The sequence below is a fragment of the Malaclemys terrapin genome, chromosome 9 (genome assembly GCF_027887155.1).
Source record: "Malaclemys terrapin pileata isolate rMalTer1 chromosome 9, rMalTer1.hap1, whole genome shotgun sequence".
Lineage (NCBI taxonomy): Eukaryota > Metazoa > Chordata > Testudines > Emydidae > Malaclemys > Malaclemys terrapin.
Genome location: NC_071513.1, coordinates 101,304,502 through 101,320,319, shown reverse-complemented (window position 1 = coordinate 101,320,319; position 15,818 = coordinate 101,304,502). Strand labels below are relative to the sequence as shown.

Here is a 15,818-nt window from a genome sequence, read left to right as displayed (position 1 = left end):
CGGCCGCGGCGGCTCTGCTCCTCCCCTGACTCTTCGGCTCTGTTTAAGAGCCGAGCGCTACCGGCTTCGGGCAGCCCCCATGCTCCGGACCCTGCGCCCCCGGAACCCGGGAGGGGAAGTGCCTGGCCGGGGGCGCAGGGTCCAGAGGCATGGGGGCTGCCCGAAGCCCAAGTGCTACCGGCTTCACGGTTTGCCGGGCAGCCTCCAGACCCTGCGCCCCCGGCTGGGCGCTTCCCCTCCCAGGCTCCAGCTGCACTGGGGAAACGCCGGCCAGGGGCGCAGGGTCTGGGGGCTGCCCAGCAAACCGTGAAGCCGGTAGCGCTCAGGCAGCCCTTTCCACGTGGCTGGGAGTGGGAGTGAGGAGGGGGCGGAGTTAGGGCAGGGAAGGGGCGGAGTTGGGGCAGGGCTGGGGTGGGGAAATGGGCGGGGCTAGGGCCCGTGGAGGGTCCTCTTTTTTTATTTGTTAGATATGGTAACCCTAACCTAAATGTCCAGGACAGCGTGTAAAGAATTGAAAGGAAAATGCCATTAGGCAGGCGAGTTGTATAAACGATTTGCAACCCAGACCAGGAGGGTGAAGATTCTGCAGAGTAATGTTGCCGCAGTCACTGCACTCCTGTTCGCCCTGCAGGCTGGCTCCTTCTTTCTGGGCTCACCAAGCTTCCATTGATGGGTAGGACCCGCCAAGGGTTACCTTTAAAAGCCGGCTTTTACTGGTTTGCTGTTTCCAAGACACTACCTCAGTCTAGAATATTTCTAACAGATGGTGGCTAATGTTTATTTCCTACAAGTCTAATCCTGCACGGCGCTGAGCACTGTACATTCCTATGGAAGTACGTGGGAGCTAAAATGCTCAGCCCTATGGGGATTAGGCTTTAAGGTCTCTCTCTCTCTCTAGCCCCTCTGCACAGGGAACGGTCTGACATCCTGCCATGTATCCCACATGGTTTCGGTGGACCTGCTTCGTTTAAGGTTTTATAGTTATCCTACCCCATGATTCAGGTGTAGAGGGAAAGCAGAGAAATTCCCCCTATTTCTACTTCATAGTACCCAGATCTCCTGACTCCCAGGCAGATATTCCCCATAGGTCTGTGAACTTCCAATGCACTTCCCACACATCCTCCCAGTCCCCTTATGAAGCAGGTAAATATGGAATCTTAGCCCAAAGGTTCTCAACCTTTTTCTCTCTGAGCCCTCCCCCTCGCCCCAACATGCTACAAAAAAACTCCAAGGCAATTGCCTGGGGCCCCACGCCACCGGGGCCCCCGTGCAGCTACATTGCTCAGGCTTCAGTTTCAACCCCAGGTGATGGGACTCAGGGCCCCAGTCTTCAGCCCCATGCGGTGGGCTTCAGTTTTCTGCCCTGGGCCCCAGTGAGTCTAACACTGGCCCTGGTTGGAGGCCCCCTTGTCCCCTGCTCAAGGCCCCCAGAGCCCTGGTTGAGAACTACTGTCTTAGACCCACTTCCCAGATGGCAAAACGTGAAGCACAGCGAGGGGATGGAGGTTGGGAAGGTCCAGCAGCCTGTCAGTGGGAGAGCTGGGATGGGAACCTAGGAGTCCTGATTTACAAGATGTGCTGCCTTCCCCCCTCCTTCCTCGGACCACTAATGACTGCACGAGGAGGAAGATATGCTTATGTACCCATAACAAACTGCAGAGTGACTACTCCTTGAGATGAGACAAGAAACTGATTTCTGATCTGCCAGATTATCATTTCCAGATGATGCTTCACGCTGTAGTGAGAGAGGAAAAAAAAGCTTAGAGTGGGTGTTTTGCATGTGAGTCTGCTGTGCAGCTGAACTGCAGCTCCCTGTAACCCGCTTGGCTGTGAGATCATTTATCTTTAGACGCTATTTCTGACTTCTTCACCACGGTTCACAAAGAGCAAAGCAAAGGCTGCTATCGTTGTTCTGTTCCTTCATAAGTAAGGTCCCGCATTTCCCTAGCATCTTTCACCCACCAGATCCCATAGCAGAGGGCTCACCTCATCAACCACTGAAGTGCAGCCCCTCCTGCTCCTGGGATGGAACAGGGGCAGCTGTTTCACAAAGCACAGCTGTTTAGGACAGGAAGTACAGAATAACACACTAGTTGAAATCACAGGAGGAGCTTATATGGGCAAACGGCAGCTACCCGAGGTGGATTTTGGTCAAGACACCTGAGTCAGCACTTCTATTTTTGCCAGTAGCACCACGGGATCGTTAATGACCACCAGCCCCGCTTGGTATTTGTCCACAAGTGGGTCTTTCAACTCTTTATCCCAAATATCTGCTTTGAAATGAATTTCATCACTACAAATTGTATCATGGGAGGGGATCTCTCTCCATTTCCCTTTGCCTTTTGTTGCTGTTCACTGAATGCCCGCAGGCTTTGTCTGGGCCTAGACCAGAGAAACTGTTTGTCAGTCACATCTCTTCCCAGCTGGTTGCAGGCTGCCACGCAGGAGCGTAACCCCAAAATGATACCCGGTCATTATAGGGCATCTTCCTACAACATGGGCATGGAGGTCCCCTGTCCAGATGTGCATGCTCCTCCCTGGGCACGTGGCCCACCTTTACAGATGTGCATGTTTCTCCCTAGGCACATGCACCCTGGCCAAATGTGCATCGTCCTCCAGGCCCTGGGCCCGTGCCCTCCCCCCCAGATGTGCATCCCTCCCCATGCTAAGGGCGCGCGCCGCGCGTGCAGACGTCAGCGCCCCCACGCCCTGCTCCTGCCCGCGCACGCGCACGCGGAGGGGCGCCCGGCAGCGCAGGGACGGCGGGGGGGCGGGGCACCTGCTCGCGCTGCTCCTCCGTCACGTGCAGGGGGGGGAGCAGAGGCCGGAAGCGGAAGTGAGTAGCGTCGGCAGGGGCCGGTTGCTGTGGTAACGCGGCGAGGCCGTGGCCATGGGGGAGCCGCTGGACCGGCCGGCCCCCGAGAACACGTACAGCCTGCGGCCGGCCTTCCAGCACAAGTGAGCGGCCCGGCCCGGCCGGCGGCGAGGGCGAGCTGGCGGGAGGGGGGCAGTGAGGGCCCTGGGGGGTGGGGAGGTGTTGGGGGTTGGAGTGGGGGGGGGTGGGGAGCAGTGAGGGCCCTGGGGGTGGGGAGGTGTTGGGGGATGGGGTGGGGGGGGATGGGGAGCAGTGAGGGCCCTGGGGGGTGGGGAGGTGTTGGGGGTTGGAGTGGGGGGGATGGGGAGCAGTGAGGGCCCTGGGGGTGGGGAGGTGTTGGGGGTTGGAGTGGGGGGGGGGATGGGGAGCAGTGAGGGCCCTGGGGGGTGGGGAGGTGTTGGGGGTTGGAGTGGGGGGGATGGGGAACAGTGAGGGCCCTGGGGGGTGGGGAGGGGTTGGGGGTTGGAGTGGGGGGGGGGATGGGGAGCAGTGAGGGCCCTGGGGGGTGGGGAGGTGTTGGGGGTTGGAGTGGGGGGGGGATGGGGAGCAGTGAGGGCCCTGGGGGTGGGGAGGTGTTGGGGGTTGGAGTGGGGGGGATGGGGAGCAGTGAGGGCCCTGGGGGGTGGGGAGGTGTTGGGGGTTGGAGTGGGGGGGATGGGGAGCAGTGAGGGCCCTGGGGGGTGGGGAGGTGTTGGGGGTTGGAGTGGGGGGGATGGGGAGCAGTGAGGGCCCTGGGGGGTGGGGAGGTGTTGGGGGTTGGAGTGGGGGGGATGGGGAGCAGTGAGGGCACTGAGGGGTGGGGAGGTGTTGGGGGTTGGAGTGGGGGGGGGTGGGGAGCAGTGAGGGCCCTGGGGGGTGGGGAGGTGTTGGGGGTTGGAGTGGGGGGGATGGGGAGCAGTGAGGGCCCTGGGGGGTGGGGAGGTGTTGGGGGATGGAGTGGGGGGGGGATGGGGAGCAGTGAGGGCACTGAGGGGTGGGGAGGTGTTGGGGGTTGGAGTGGGGGGGGGTGGGGAGCAGTGAGGGCCCTGGGGGGTGGGGAGGTGTTGGGGGTTGGAGTGGGGGGGGGTGGGGAGCAGTGAGGGCCCTGGGGGGTGGGGAGGTGTTGGGGGTTGGAGTGGGGGGGATGGGGAGCAGTGAGGGCCCTGGGGGGTGGGGAGGTGTTGGGGGTTGGAGTGGGGGGGGGATGGGGAGCAGTGAGGGCCCTGGGGGGTGGGGAGGTGTTGGGGGTTGGAGTGGGGGGGATGGGGAGCAGTGAGGGCCCTGGGGGTGGGGAGGTGTTGGGGGATGGGGTGGGGGGGATGGGGAGCAGTGAGGGCCCTGGGGGTGGGGAGGTGTTGGGGGTTGGAGTGGGGGGGATGGGGAGCAGTGAGGGCCCTGGGGGGTGGGGAGGTGTTGGGGGTTGGAGTGGGGGGGATGGGGAGCAGTGAGGGCCCTGGGGGGTGGGGAGGTGTTGGGGGTTGGAGTGGGGGGGATGGGGAGCAGTGAGGGCCCTGGGGGTGGGGAGGTGTTGGGGGATGGGGTGGGGGGGATGGGGAGCAGTGAGGGCCCTGGGGGTGGGGAGGTGTTGGGGGTTGGAGTGGGGGGGATGGGGAGCAGTGAGGGCCCTGGGGGTGGGGAGGTGTTGGGGGTTGGAGTGGGGGGGGGGTGGGGAGCAGTGAGGGCCCTGGGGGGTGGGGAGGTGTTTGGGGGTTGGAGTGGGGGGGGGGATGGGGAGCAGTGAGGGCACTGAGGGGTGGGGAGGTGTTGGGGGTTGGAGTGGGGGGGGTGGGGAGCAGTGAGGGCCCTGGGGGGTGGGGAGGTGTTGGGGGTTGGAGTGGGGGGGGGGGATGGGGAGCAGTGAGGGCCCTGGGGGGTGGGGAGGTGTTGGGGGTTGGAGTGGGGGGGGGGATGGGGAGCAGTGAGGGCCCTGGGGGGTGGGGAGGTGTTGGGGGTTGGAGTGGGGGGAATGGGGAGCAGTGAGGGCCCTGGGGGGTGGGGAGGTGTTGGGGGGTGGGGGGGATGGGGAGCAGTGAGGGCCCTGGGGGGTGGGGAGGGGTTGGGGGTTGGAGTGGGGGGGGGGATGGGGAGCAGTGAGGGCCCTGGGGGGTGGGGAGGTGTTGGGGGTTGGAGTGGGGGGAATGGGGAGCAGTGAGGGCCCTGGGGGGTGGGGAGGTGTTGGGGGTTGGAGTGGGGGGGATGGGGAACAGTGAGGGCCCTGGGGGTGGGGAGGTGTTGGGGGATGGAGTGGGGGGGGATGGGGAGCAGTGAGGGCACTGAGGGGTGGGGAGGTGTTGGGGGTTGGAGTGGGGGGGGGATGGGGAGCAGTGAGGGCACTGAGGGGTGGGGAGGTGTTGGGGGTTGGAGTGGGGGGGGGATGGGGAGCAGTGAGGGCACTGAGGGGTGGGGAGGTGTTGGGGGTTGGAGTGGGGGGGATGGGGAGCAGTGAGGGCCCTGGGGGGTGGGGAGGTGTTGGGGGTTGGAGTGGGGGGGGGGTGGGGAGCAGTGAGGGCCCTGGGGGTGGGGAGGTGTTGGGGGTTGGAGTGGGGGGGGATGGGGAGCAGTGAGGGCCCTGGGGGGTGGGGAGGTGTTGGGGGTTGGAGTGGGGGGGATGGGGAGCAGTGAGGGCCCTGGGGGTGGGGAGGTGTTGGGGGATGGGGTGGGGGGGATGGGGAGCAGTGAGGGCCCTGGGGGTGGGGAGGTGTTGGGGGATGGAGTGGGGGGGATGGGGAGCAGTGAGGGCACTGAGGGGTGGGGAGGTGTTGGGGGTTGGAGTGGGGGGGATGGGGAGCAGTGAGGGCACTGAGGGGTGGGGAGGTGTTGGGGGTTGGAGTGGGGGGGATGGGGAACAGTGAGGGCCCTGGGGGGTGGGGAGGTGTTGGGGGTTGGAGTGGGGGGGGGGATGGGGAACAGTGAGGGCCCTGGGGGGTGGGGAGGTGTTGGGGGTTGGAGTGGGGGGGGGGGATGGGGAGCAGTGAGGGCCCTGGGCCCTGGGGAGGTGTTGGGGGTTGGAGTGGGGGGGGGATGGGGGTGGGGAGGTGTTGGGGGTTGGAGTGGGGGGGATGGGGAACAGTGAGGGCTGGGGGGGGGAGAAATCAAGGTTCTGGCTCACAAATCTTCAGGGAGAGGAGGTGTGGTGGGGGAAGGGGCAGGACTGAACACCCTTTTTGTGACGTGAAGAGGAAAGGTGGGATGTGGACATTGCCCCCCAGTGGCTGTCCCCTCACTACTGTGTGGGGAAGGGAAGGTGGGTGTGGACAGTGACCCTTCTCCTCTATGCTTGGAGGTACGTGTAACAGGGTTGACACCCCCCCCTTGGAAGTGCCCCCTTCTGGTTGGGCGTGTCTGCGTTCTTTTGGTCTGGAGACCCCTTTCAGTGGTTCTCAGGTGCATTTTGAATGACTCAGCCCTCCCTCCAGCCAAGTGACACTGCATGTTAGCCAGCATAAACCCTTTCTGGGGTATACAGTCCATGGGGGCCTGTCTCTCTCTAGCCCTCCTTGGGCTTTAGGCTTTAAATAGGCCAGCCCTGGTATGGGGCCATATCCCCAAGACTTCCTCCCTGGAGACGCTAGCTTTCTGTAGCCCTCCTCAGGCTCACTCCCTAGCAGCCAGCCAGGAGCCCCCCAGTCTCTGCCAGCAGACTTGGCTGTCCATGGTCCTGCTGCTTGGCCAGGCCTATAGTCTGTTCTTCTCCTGCTCTATGCAGCAACTAACTACTGCTCTGGTCGGCAGCTCCTTTTATATGGCCCTCCTGGGCCCTGATTGGCTGCTTCCCCCTGCAGCCACTCTAGGCTGCTTGGAGAACCTCTCTACTGCTCCTTGCCTGGGATGGATGTGGCAGACCCCTGAGGCCTCCTGCAGGGGGCCTTTGGACGTAGTCCACCCCATCACAATATGACTATGATCCAATATTGGATTTTATTTGCCCATCTACCTGACTAGAATGTACAGTTGGTGGGTGTGTACAGTTTTGCAAGGTTGGTTAACTAACTTCCACTTTTCCTGCTCTTTTCATGTGGTTCCACTTGCCAAGAATGAAAGGTGAATTTTTCCAACATAGCTACATTTCATCCTGTACTGTGAACTTTCTGAGATTTAGGATTTTTTCCGCCTCTTAGATTCCGATCTTCTGCAGTAAAAGAGTGCATCCATGCGATACTGAAAGAGAATCTAGCCAATGTGCAATACAACCCAGAGGAAACGCCAGAGCTCACACGGTCCTTATCAGAGACAATTAAAGATAGACTGAAAGGTAATGAGGATTGGTGAGGAAACTGCCTCTTTCCTTACTTAATTTGTTCTTTTCTTTTTGCAAGTATTGATTCTCTTCTCTATTCTTTAAAACTCCTCGTTCACTGATGACTGACCACAACCCAATATTATTTAATAAACTAGTATATATGTACATGGTGCTTCACAACTTGGTCTCAGCCCTCAGGATGTTAACATTTAATTCAGACCAATCTGATTACATACAGACCCACTGGTGAGAGAGATCAGCTTAGGAAGTATCATGGAAGAAGTAGAATGCATGGAGCCTGGGGAACATGGAAGAAGGGGCATAACTGAGAGCTGGAGAGAGAGACCAGGACCTGATTCTGACCTCGCTTCCATAAATGGAATTACTCCTGGGTCACCCTGATGTAAATGAGATCAGAATCAGGTCCAAAGGGACCACCCTGGGAGTCGGACTCATTGGGAGCAGCTGAGGGAGAGGTAAGAGACTAGGGAGCAAGAGGCTGTGGGTCATGACATGGTCATGTACTGATGGCATGTTGCATCATGGCTAGGGTTACCATATTTCCACAATCAAAAAAGAGGACGGGGGGAGCCCTGCTCTAGCCCCGCCCTGCCCTGCCCCACCCCCATCCACTCCCTCCCACTTCCCACCCCCTGACTGCCCCCCTCAGAACACCCAAACCCCCCTGCTCCTTGTCCCCTGATTGCCCCCTCCTGGAACGCCTGCCACTAACTGCCCCCTAGGATCCCACCCCCTATCTAAGCCTCCCTGCTCCTGGTCCCCTGACTGCCCCCTCCTGGGACCCCTGCTCCTAACTGCCCTCCAGAACCCCACCCCCTACCTAAGCCTCCCTGTTCCTTGTCTCCTAACTGCCCCCTCCTGAGACACCCCCCCCCACCCTAACTGCCCCCCTAGGACCCTACCTGTACCCTGACTGCCCAAAACCTTATCCACACCCCCAAACAGACCCCCCCCCCTCCAAACTCCTGACCCATCCAACCCTGCTCCCTGTCTCTTGACTGCCCCCTCCAGAACCTCCCTGCCCCTTCTCCGACCCCCTGACCCCCTTACCGTGCTGCTCAGAACAGAGTGCTGCGGAGCGGCACGCTGGGCAGCGTGGGCGGGGGGGAGCAGTGGGAGGAGCTCCAGACTGCCGGAGGCCCGATGCGAACGGCCGGCCGGCAATCTGCGAATGCAGGGAGGGGGAGGGAGGGAGACAGAGGAGGGGAGTGATTTCAAGCTGCAGGGGAGAGGAGGGGGAAGCGGAGGAGGGGATCTGGCTGCCAGAGGCCCGTGTGAGTGGCAGGATCCGGCCGGCTGCCCTGTCAGCCGCGCGCGCTCTGCATGGGGGGGGAAGTCCGGACATTTACAAATTCCCCCCCCCGGACGCTATTTTTAACTCAAAAAAGCCGGACATGTCTGGGAGAATCCGGACGAATGGTAACCCTAATCATGGCAGTGTTGTTTCAGAACATTGCTTTGCATGTTTTGGATTCCAGAAGTTATTTCAGGACTCATTAAATGTTCCCCATGTCCAATTCTGGAATAACAACCCAGGTGAGAGTCAGCATCATCATTCTGGGAATAGGGTTGTACTCCCTCTGCTGTCTGCCTTTGCAGCAAGAGAACCAAAATATCATGAGTTCCTGCATTAACAGTGTGTTTTAGATCTCCCTTACAGAGATGCTAATTTTAAAATAGATTATGTAACATATGTAGTCTGAGCTAATATACCCAGGACCTGATTTCAGTGCTTTATAAATATGTACATGATGCCCTGAGGCAGGAGTGGCCCAATACAGCCCACAGGATTTTGCCTGACTTCTGTGTCTGCTGTCATCTTGAATAAGGAATGACACTGTGAGCATACCAGATCTAGCATGTCACGCTGCATCTTGCAGCTGGGATACAAATGGAGGATAGCATGCTGGAGTCTTGCCTTATTGAAGATAGAGGCACTGGCCTTTTTGTTCTATTTTAAGAAAATTTGTTTTGGCTCTTGCATTTCTGGCGAGTTGCCAGTTTCATCCCCTCTACCAAATTGGGTATCACCCATACCCTGACGGTATCTCTTTGCTGTTCTTTTGGAATAGAACCAGACAGTCTGTAGTCATGTAGCTCAGATCTATGCATGTTCTTGAGAGGCCTCTACTACTAAAACAGGAACCTTAAAGATACTAGTAGTACATGGCAGAAACAGCAATAGATTTCCTCAAGATTAGAACAATTTAGAATAATTCAGATTACCTGAAACTTCTGGGTTTCATGTACCAGCCTCACTTCTACTCTGACCCTTTTGTTGTGATGGGGGGTTGTTTTTTTAACCCCGGGAAGTTGTCGAATTGGCAGGGGTGGTGTTTAATGTAAGAGAGTCTTTACTCTCCCTAGCCTGTGTTTCAAAGGCACTGAGCACCTGCAACTCCCATTTATGTGACTAGGACTCTGGTGCTTAGCACTTATGAAAAGCTGCCTTATGGTCTCACTATCCAGTGTACGTAGCATTCATTTCACTGCTCATTGGAAACTACGGGTTTCTAGTTACAAAATAAATAGCTCTCTCCCTGCGTCGTCTGACGATGATACAATTCTGTACTCCTCCATTTTGAAACTGTTCGTTTTTCTCCCTTTTACTCTGCAGCAGAGGGATTTCACCGATACAAAATGGTCGTGCAGGTTGTGATTGGGGAACAGAGAGGTGAAGGAGTGAAGTAAGTTTTGTGCATTTCAGGTGTCTTGCTTTTGTCATCCTCATCAAGAATTAATACAGCAACCCTCTTGCTGCTAATTATCGGAGACAGGCAAGTGTTGTTATGCAGGAGGTCAGACCAGATAATCACTATGGTCCCTTCTGGACTTAAAATCTATCAAACATAGCTCATGTGACAGGGTTCTCTCTGCTGTAGTTAGCAAAGCAAGGCTGGTCATATCCTCTTGTTAGGCAGCAATTTACTAAGGGCCAGATTTTCAAAAGTGTCCAGTTCCCATTTAGGCCCCCAAATAGGTGTCTACACTTTCAAAAGAGCTCTGCACCCAACACGTGGAATTCTCTTAAAAATCTGACCTCAATTGTGGGTGCTGAACACTTGAAAATATGGCCCCAGATGCTGGTGATTAGAGAAGAATTCTTACATGTTGACATAGAAAGATTGCGGCTTCCACTAGTGCTGAGCTAAGAAAAGAACTGGTGTTGAACAACCCAGGAAGTAGGTAATCTGTATCTGCTGTGTTTATCTCCAGTATCTGTGTGCTCCTCAATGAGATAAATGGAACAGATAAGGGAAATCAGATCTCATACCCTTTGTGTAAGCTGATTAGAGGTCAGGAAAGAATATCTCTTCCCTGCACTTTACAGTATTGTACATTTGGCGAGATATAATGTGTGTGTGGTGGTCCCCTTCCTCTGAACCATCTCCATGCTGGCCACTGTCTGAGGCAGGATACCAAACTCGATGGACCAATGATGTAATCCAATCTGATGAATCATGTGTTGTTGAGCTTGATGCAACGGCACCAGAGCCGGGGGACCAGGAGGCCATGGCCCCCCGACTTCTTAATATGGGCATAGTTTGGAGGGCAGTGCTGGACGAAGGCTTGCAGTTTGGGGAACAGCACCACTGCCAAGCACATCCCCTGCTGGTGCTACTCCACGGATGCCCAAGGCTTCCATTTTGGGGGGGGGGGCAATGCAACCCCCTACTCCCCAAACTATAGCCATGTTAAAAAGTGGGGGAGCAGGACCCCTGGGCCCCCCTGGTTCCAGCACCGGTGGCCCCTTCACTTCTACAAATGTTCTGGCGCCCTTGACTTGGTGTATAAACCATTGGAGGAAATTCTCTGGCCTGTTATGCAGGAGGATGGACTAGATTTATCATAATGGTCCCCTCTGGTCTTAAAACCGGTGACCTTAACTTCTTTGCTATGGGCAGGGCCGGCGCCAGGCACCAGCTGACCAAGTACGTGCTTGGGGCGCCACCTTGTAAGGGGCGGCCAATCTTGGGGGGGCGGGGGGGGGCGGCGCTCGGGGTTTGTTTGTTTTTTTGGTTCGGCAGGGCGGCGTTTGAGGGTTTTTTGTTGTTGTTGTTTTTGTTTCAGCCAGGCAGCACTTGGGGGGGTGGGTTGTTTTTGTTTCGGCAGCGTGGCGCAGCGCTTGGGGGGGGTTCAGTGGGGCGGCACAGCGTTCGGGGGGGTGTTTCGGCAGGGCGACGCAGCACTCGGGGGGGGTGTGTTTCGGCAGTGCAGTGTGGTGCTGGGGGGCGGAGGTGTTACAGCGGGGCGGCGCTCTTTTTTTTTCTTGCTTGGGGTGGCAAAAAAGTTAGAGCTGGCCCTGGCTGTGGGGTATCAAGTTGACCCACCCTGTGCTCTTATTGACTCAGACAGTGTTTGAGGTGGGGAAATTGAAGTAATGCTCTCCTAACTCTCTGAAAAAACATTAACTTCACCCAGCACAAAGACACATTCCCAAGTCCAAAGAGCTGGTTGTGTTCTTTAAAGGAAAACAACTCTTGGTTTTCAGGGAAAGTTAGTAGTGAGCAGATTTAAAAGTTTATTAGATAATATTTGAAAAATAAACGATACAGAAAATTTGAAGTGTCAGTTATTGGTCATTGGGGGTAACATACAGCGTATAGGGAGATGTTAGTATTTTGGTGTTGGGCAGCACACATAATATATACAGACTGCAATGTCCCCAATGGGGGGGGTAAACGGTGGGCGGGATCAAGATACAGCCGACAAGCAGTGAGGGTCCATCACTCATACAGAAAGTAGAGACAGTCATGGGTATAAGTAAGTGGGCTGGGTAATGGGGATGGGGTGACCCTCACATGGTGGGATTCAGTTAGGTTCGTAGGGCTCAGGGGATAAAGTTCAGCAGGGGGGTTTATAGGTCTCTTCCCCCTTGTGGGTGCATGAGGTCTCCCCAGCTCACTCCCGGTATATTAATATCTCAGTTTACCACCCAGGTGTACCGTGTTAATGGCTTTGTCCCAATACATTTGTTTAGCATGGCTGCACGATGTTTCTGGGATGCTGACACTGACAACTATGCACAGGATGTTTTTATGAATGTGAGTATTTGCAATTTTTTCAGGGCAAAATTGAGTGAATCTATTCTGTGTATGTTTATATAGAGAGAGAGATTCTGATCATAGAATGTGGACTTGATACATTCACCTCGAGGCCATTTGTTAGTACTAAGTACCAAAACAATATTGAAAACAAATACTATTGTCAGTTACTACCGGTATGGTGCTCTGCTCTTGTTTGATGATAACAATCGGCTGTGTGCATGTTCCCTCTGTGTGCTGCCCCAGTTCTGCACAGATCGCTGACACAGCAGACCCCGAGAGAACCCCCAAAGACCACAGACTCTAGTAAGGTACGAAGGCACCCGAGCAAGGTTTATTGACAAACAAAGCACAGTAAGTTTCCTGTAGACTCTACAAGACATACTACGAATTTGTGCCCTCTGGCAATGGACCGACTCAGTCAGTCAGACTTTCCGCTGCCCCCTAGGCCAGACAAAGGTGTGAACTCCGGGACCTACTTTTATACAGTTACAGGACAAATTACTCATCCCTACTGACGTATTGAGATACAGCCCCATGGCTCATTAGGGTGCTGTCTCCCCCTTTGATCATGTTGTTTCAAACAAATCTATCCATCATGCTGTCCTTTTGACCCTATCTTTAATATGCACCTGCCTGTTCCTTGTTATCTCTGTGGGGTGTGCTGATGTCATCTTGGCACAAGTTCCTCTTATTAGCACTTACGTGTGGATGCACCTGCTTCTAGCAACCCTCTTCTCGCCAACTTCTGTGAGTGGGGCCTGCCTCTGGCTCACAGCCCAGCTTTTGCTTAGCAACGCCTGGAAGTACTTTGGTTCAGGCTTCAGACTGGGCCTTTGATACAAGAGTTTGTTTCAGGGCCTCATCTTACTATAAATACCAATAGTCAGAAGTGGAATTTGTATAGGCCCCAATTCAGCAGTCTGTCCCTATTCAGCAAAGCACTTGATGATGGTACTATAATACTTAGATCTTACATTGTGCTTTTCATCCAAGATCTCAAAGCACTTTACAAAAGAAGTAGGTATCCTTAGCTCCATTTTACAGCTAGGGAAACTGCAGCACAGGTAGGTAAAGTTACCTAAGGCCATGTTTAATGCTTTGCTAGTCGGAGTACAGGACTAGAAACCAGGATATCCTGAGCTTTGCCACTGACTGTCCTTTGACCTTGAACTAGTCATTGAACCCCTCTGCAAAATGAAGATAATATTGGGGTGCTAAGAATTAATGTTTATAAAGTATTGTGAAGAAGAAAAGCCCTGCTCACATTCTAAGTATTTAAGTAGTTAAAAGTGAATTGGGTACTATAAGGATGTCTCCTGCAGAACTTGAACCTATGTTGTTTATCATCTTTAACCAGTTAGTTAGACTGTGGGTGTATGCACACAGCTCTCGTTAGCAGCACGCAAGCATCCAAAGGCAGAATTTGGCCCTTCATACGAAGTCGGTTTGTAATTCAGTAGAGCTGCAGCATCAGGATTTCTAAGTTTTTAGTGGATAATAAAATTACTTTAAAATAAAAGACAAAAACTTGGTGTGCAAGTTGTTTTAGTCTGTTTTTTTTTTTTTTTTAAACGCTCTAAGTTCTCTTCTAGATTTTCTTTATACTTCTTTAAGGACACAAAAAAAAATATAATCTTTCAGCAAACCCATTTCTCTGCCAAGAACAGGCTGTACTGCATAGCAAAACGTTCCTTTAACTTTGAACATTTAGTTGGGCTTCAATATGACCACTTGTTTCAGTGACGGGAGTGCACTTTTGTTAAAACTAACATGCTTCTCTATTGTTTTCTTAGGACAGTCTGTTCTGCGTGGTAGCTGCATTTGGCTGTTTCTACTACTGATGCCGGTGAAGAACAGAAAAGAACTACAGTGATTTTAGAGAGGATTTTTAGCTTGTTTGGTTTTCTTCAATAACTCGTACTCATGTTTTCTCAAAGTAGCAGACTTACAATTGTACAAAGCATGCTCACTGTATCTCTATAATACAAGACTTGTGTCCACAACTTCCTCTTCTTTCCTGCTTGTATAAATATAGCTTTGTAGCATTTTGTTTTTCTTTTGTCCTTTTAATCATCCTTCCTGCTTTGTGCAAAATGGATTTATTAACTCCCAGGAGCCAGATATAGTGCCTTAAAAGGACTAGATTGCTTTTATTAGTAGTGACTTGTTTCCATAATGTAATAAATATTTATGAGCAATGTAATATAATAAATACAATTGTATATATTATACCTTTTCCCAGCTTTGTCCAGCCCTGCGTAGCTGAATTTGTCTCTTCTAGAACTAGCATCTGCTCCCCCCACTCCACCAAATACGCCAGATTTGAATGTTCATATAGCTGCTTCTTCCACAAATGTCTCCATGTTTCCTGCCAGGGCTAGAATGCCCTCCTACAGCTAGGCCAGAAGGCCACTATTCTGTCCTCTTGTAAATCCCTCATCAAGACCACCTATGGCTGTGATGCCTATAAGAAACCGCGGTTCAATCTAGCTAACGTTAATTGCCAGTCTGGGAGAGCTGATATTTAGGAAGAAAAACAATTAAAATGATTCAGAGCCATTAAGGCGGACTCATTATTAGCCTGTGTGACTAATGATTCTATTACTGTTACCCTCCTCCTTCCTTCCTGTCATTTGCTAAACTCACTGGTTGCATCTTGTTTCACATTAGGCCTAGATCTTGCAAGCACTGACAACTCGCATGCTTAACTTTAGCATGTGAGTTATCTCGTTGCCAAGTTAAGCATGTGCTTAAGTGGTTGCAGGATCGTGGCCTCAGTTTCTAAGCACTATGGTGCAGGGACCCCGTCTACTTATTTGTCCATGCAGAGCCCATCACAGTAGAACTCCAATGCTGAGTGGGATCGCTGGATGCTACCACGATATAAATTAGCAAACAAAACCTACGTTTAGTGACAGTTAAGGTTGCAGCAGGGTACGTCCCTCCATCCAGACCCTTAAAAACAGGGCAATTAAGGGGAAAGACATGGGCATTCCTTTCCAACTTCATATCGCCTGCAACAGTAAAGCTAACATGCTCCAGTGTGCCTTAAAGCTTCACTCCCATCTCCAACAGCTACCCAAAACCCAGATGTACCCTGGCTTCATCCAGCTTGAACTCTGCTACAAAACCTTGGCAGTGACCTCATATGCTTGTTATGTATCAACCAGTCAGCACATCTGACTGTCACCCATTCATGCATTTGGGAATTTATTTTGCTTTAACGCTGCAAGTTGGCTGAAGTTGAGGTAGAAAGAAAAGTGAGACAATCCAGTGAAAAGGCAGCAGAAGGCGTGATTTTTAAACATGTATTCTTTCTATACCAATTCATTTTTCACCAAACCACTGTGGAAAAATTAGATTTCTCATGAAAATGAGATTTTTACAAAAGAAAGGTTTGAAGCGCCTGTTAAATTGAACTCCGTAACACAACCCTGCTATGACCTACCCAAGCTAACTGATGGTATCTTCCCCCTTTTTCAAGAAAAATGTAACAGCTCATGCTCTAGAGAAAACTTGTATTAGCACAAAACATACTGCAGCATCGTACTTTGCCCCAACTATGCTAGTTGCTTAGATAAGTTAATGTACAAGTTGTGATGCCGCATCCTTGCATTTTTAGGTTTGGTTTTGTTTGCTAATAGAATCTGTTAAC

The 15,818-nt window shown here is 53.4% G+C and overlaps 1 protein-coding gene across 1 annotated transcript; it reads left to right on the top strand.

Moving 5' to 3' along the window:
• The first annotated feature begins 2,841 nt into the window (after window positions 1-2,841).
• On the top strand, window positions 2,842-14,392 carry DYNLT2B (dynein light chain Tctex-type 2B). The gene is made up of 5 exons (XM_054039714.1): window positions 2,842-2,958; window positions 6,973-7,106; window positions 9,733-9,802; window positions 12,097-12,160; window positions 13,957-14,392. The coding sequence occupies exons 1-5, from the start codon at window positions 2,891-2,893 to the stop codon at window positions 14,002-14,004; spliced, it is 384 nt and encodes a 127-aa protein (XP_053895689.1). The 5' UTR covers window positions 2,842-2,890; the 3' UTR covers window positions 14,005-14,392.
• Window positions 14,393-15,818: the final 1,426 nt, after the last annotated feature.

Bases quoted from the DNA above. Each gene is read 5' to 3' on its own strand.
- DYNLT2B (XM_054039714.1), top strand. From the start codon at position 2,891: ATGGGGGAGCCGCTGGACCGGCCGGCCCCCGAGAACACGTACAGCCTG. The intron at 2,959-6,972 runs GTGAGCGGCCCG...TCCGCCTCTTAG, and splicing joins CGGCCGGCCTTCCAGCACAA to ATTCCGATCTTCTGCAGTAA. The intron at 9,803-12,096 runs GTAAGTTTTGTG...ACATTTGTTTAG, and splicing joins CAGAGAGGTGAAGGAGTGAA to CATGGCTGCACGATGTTTCT.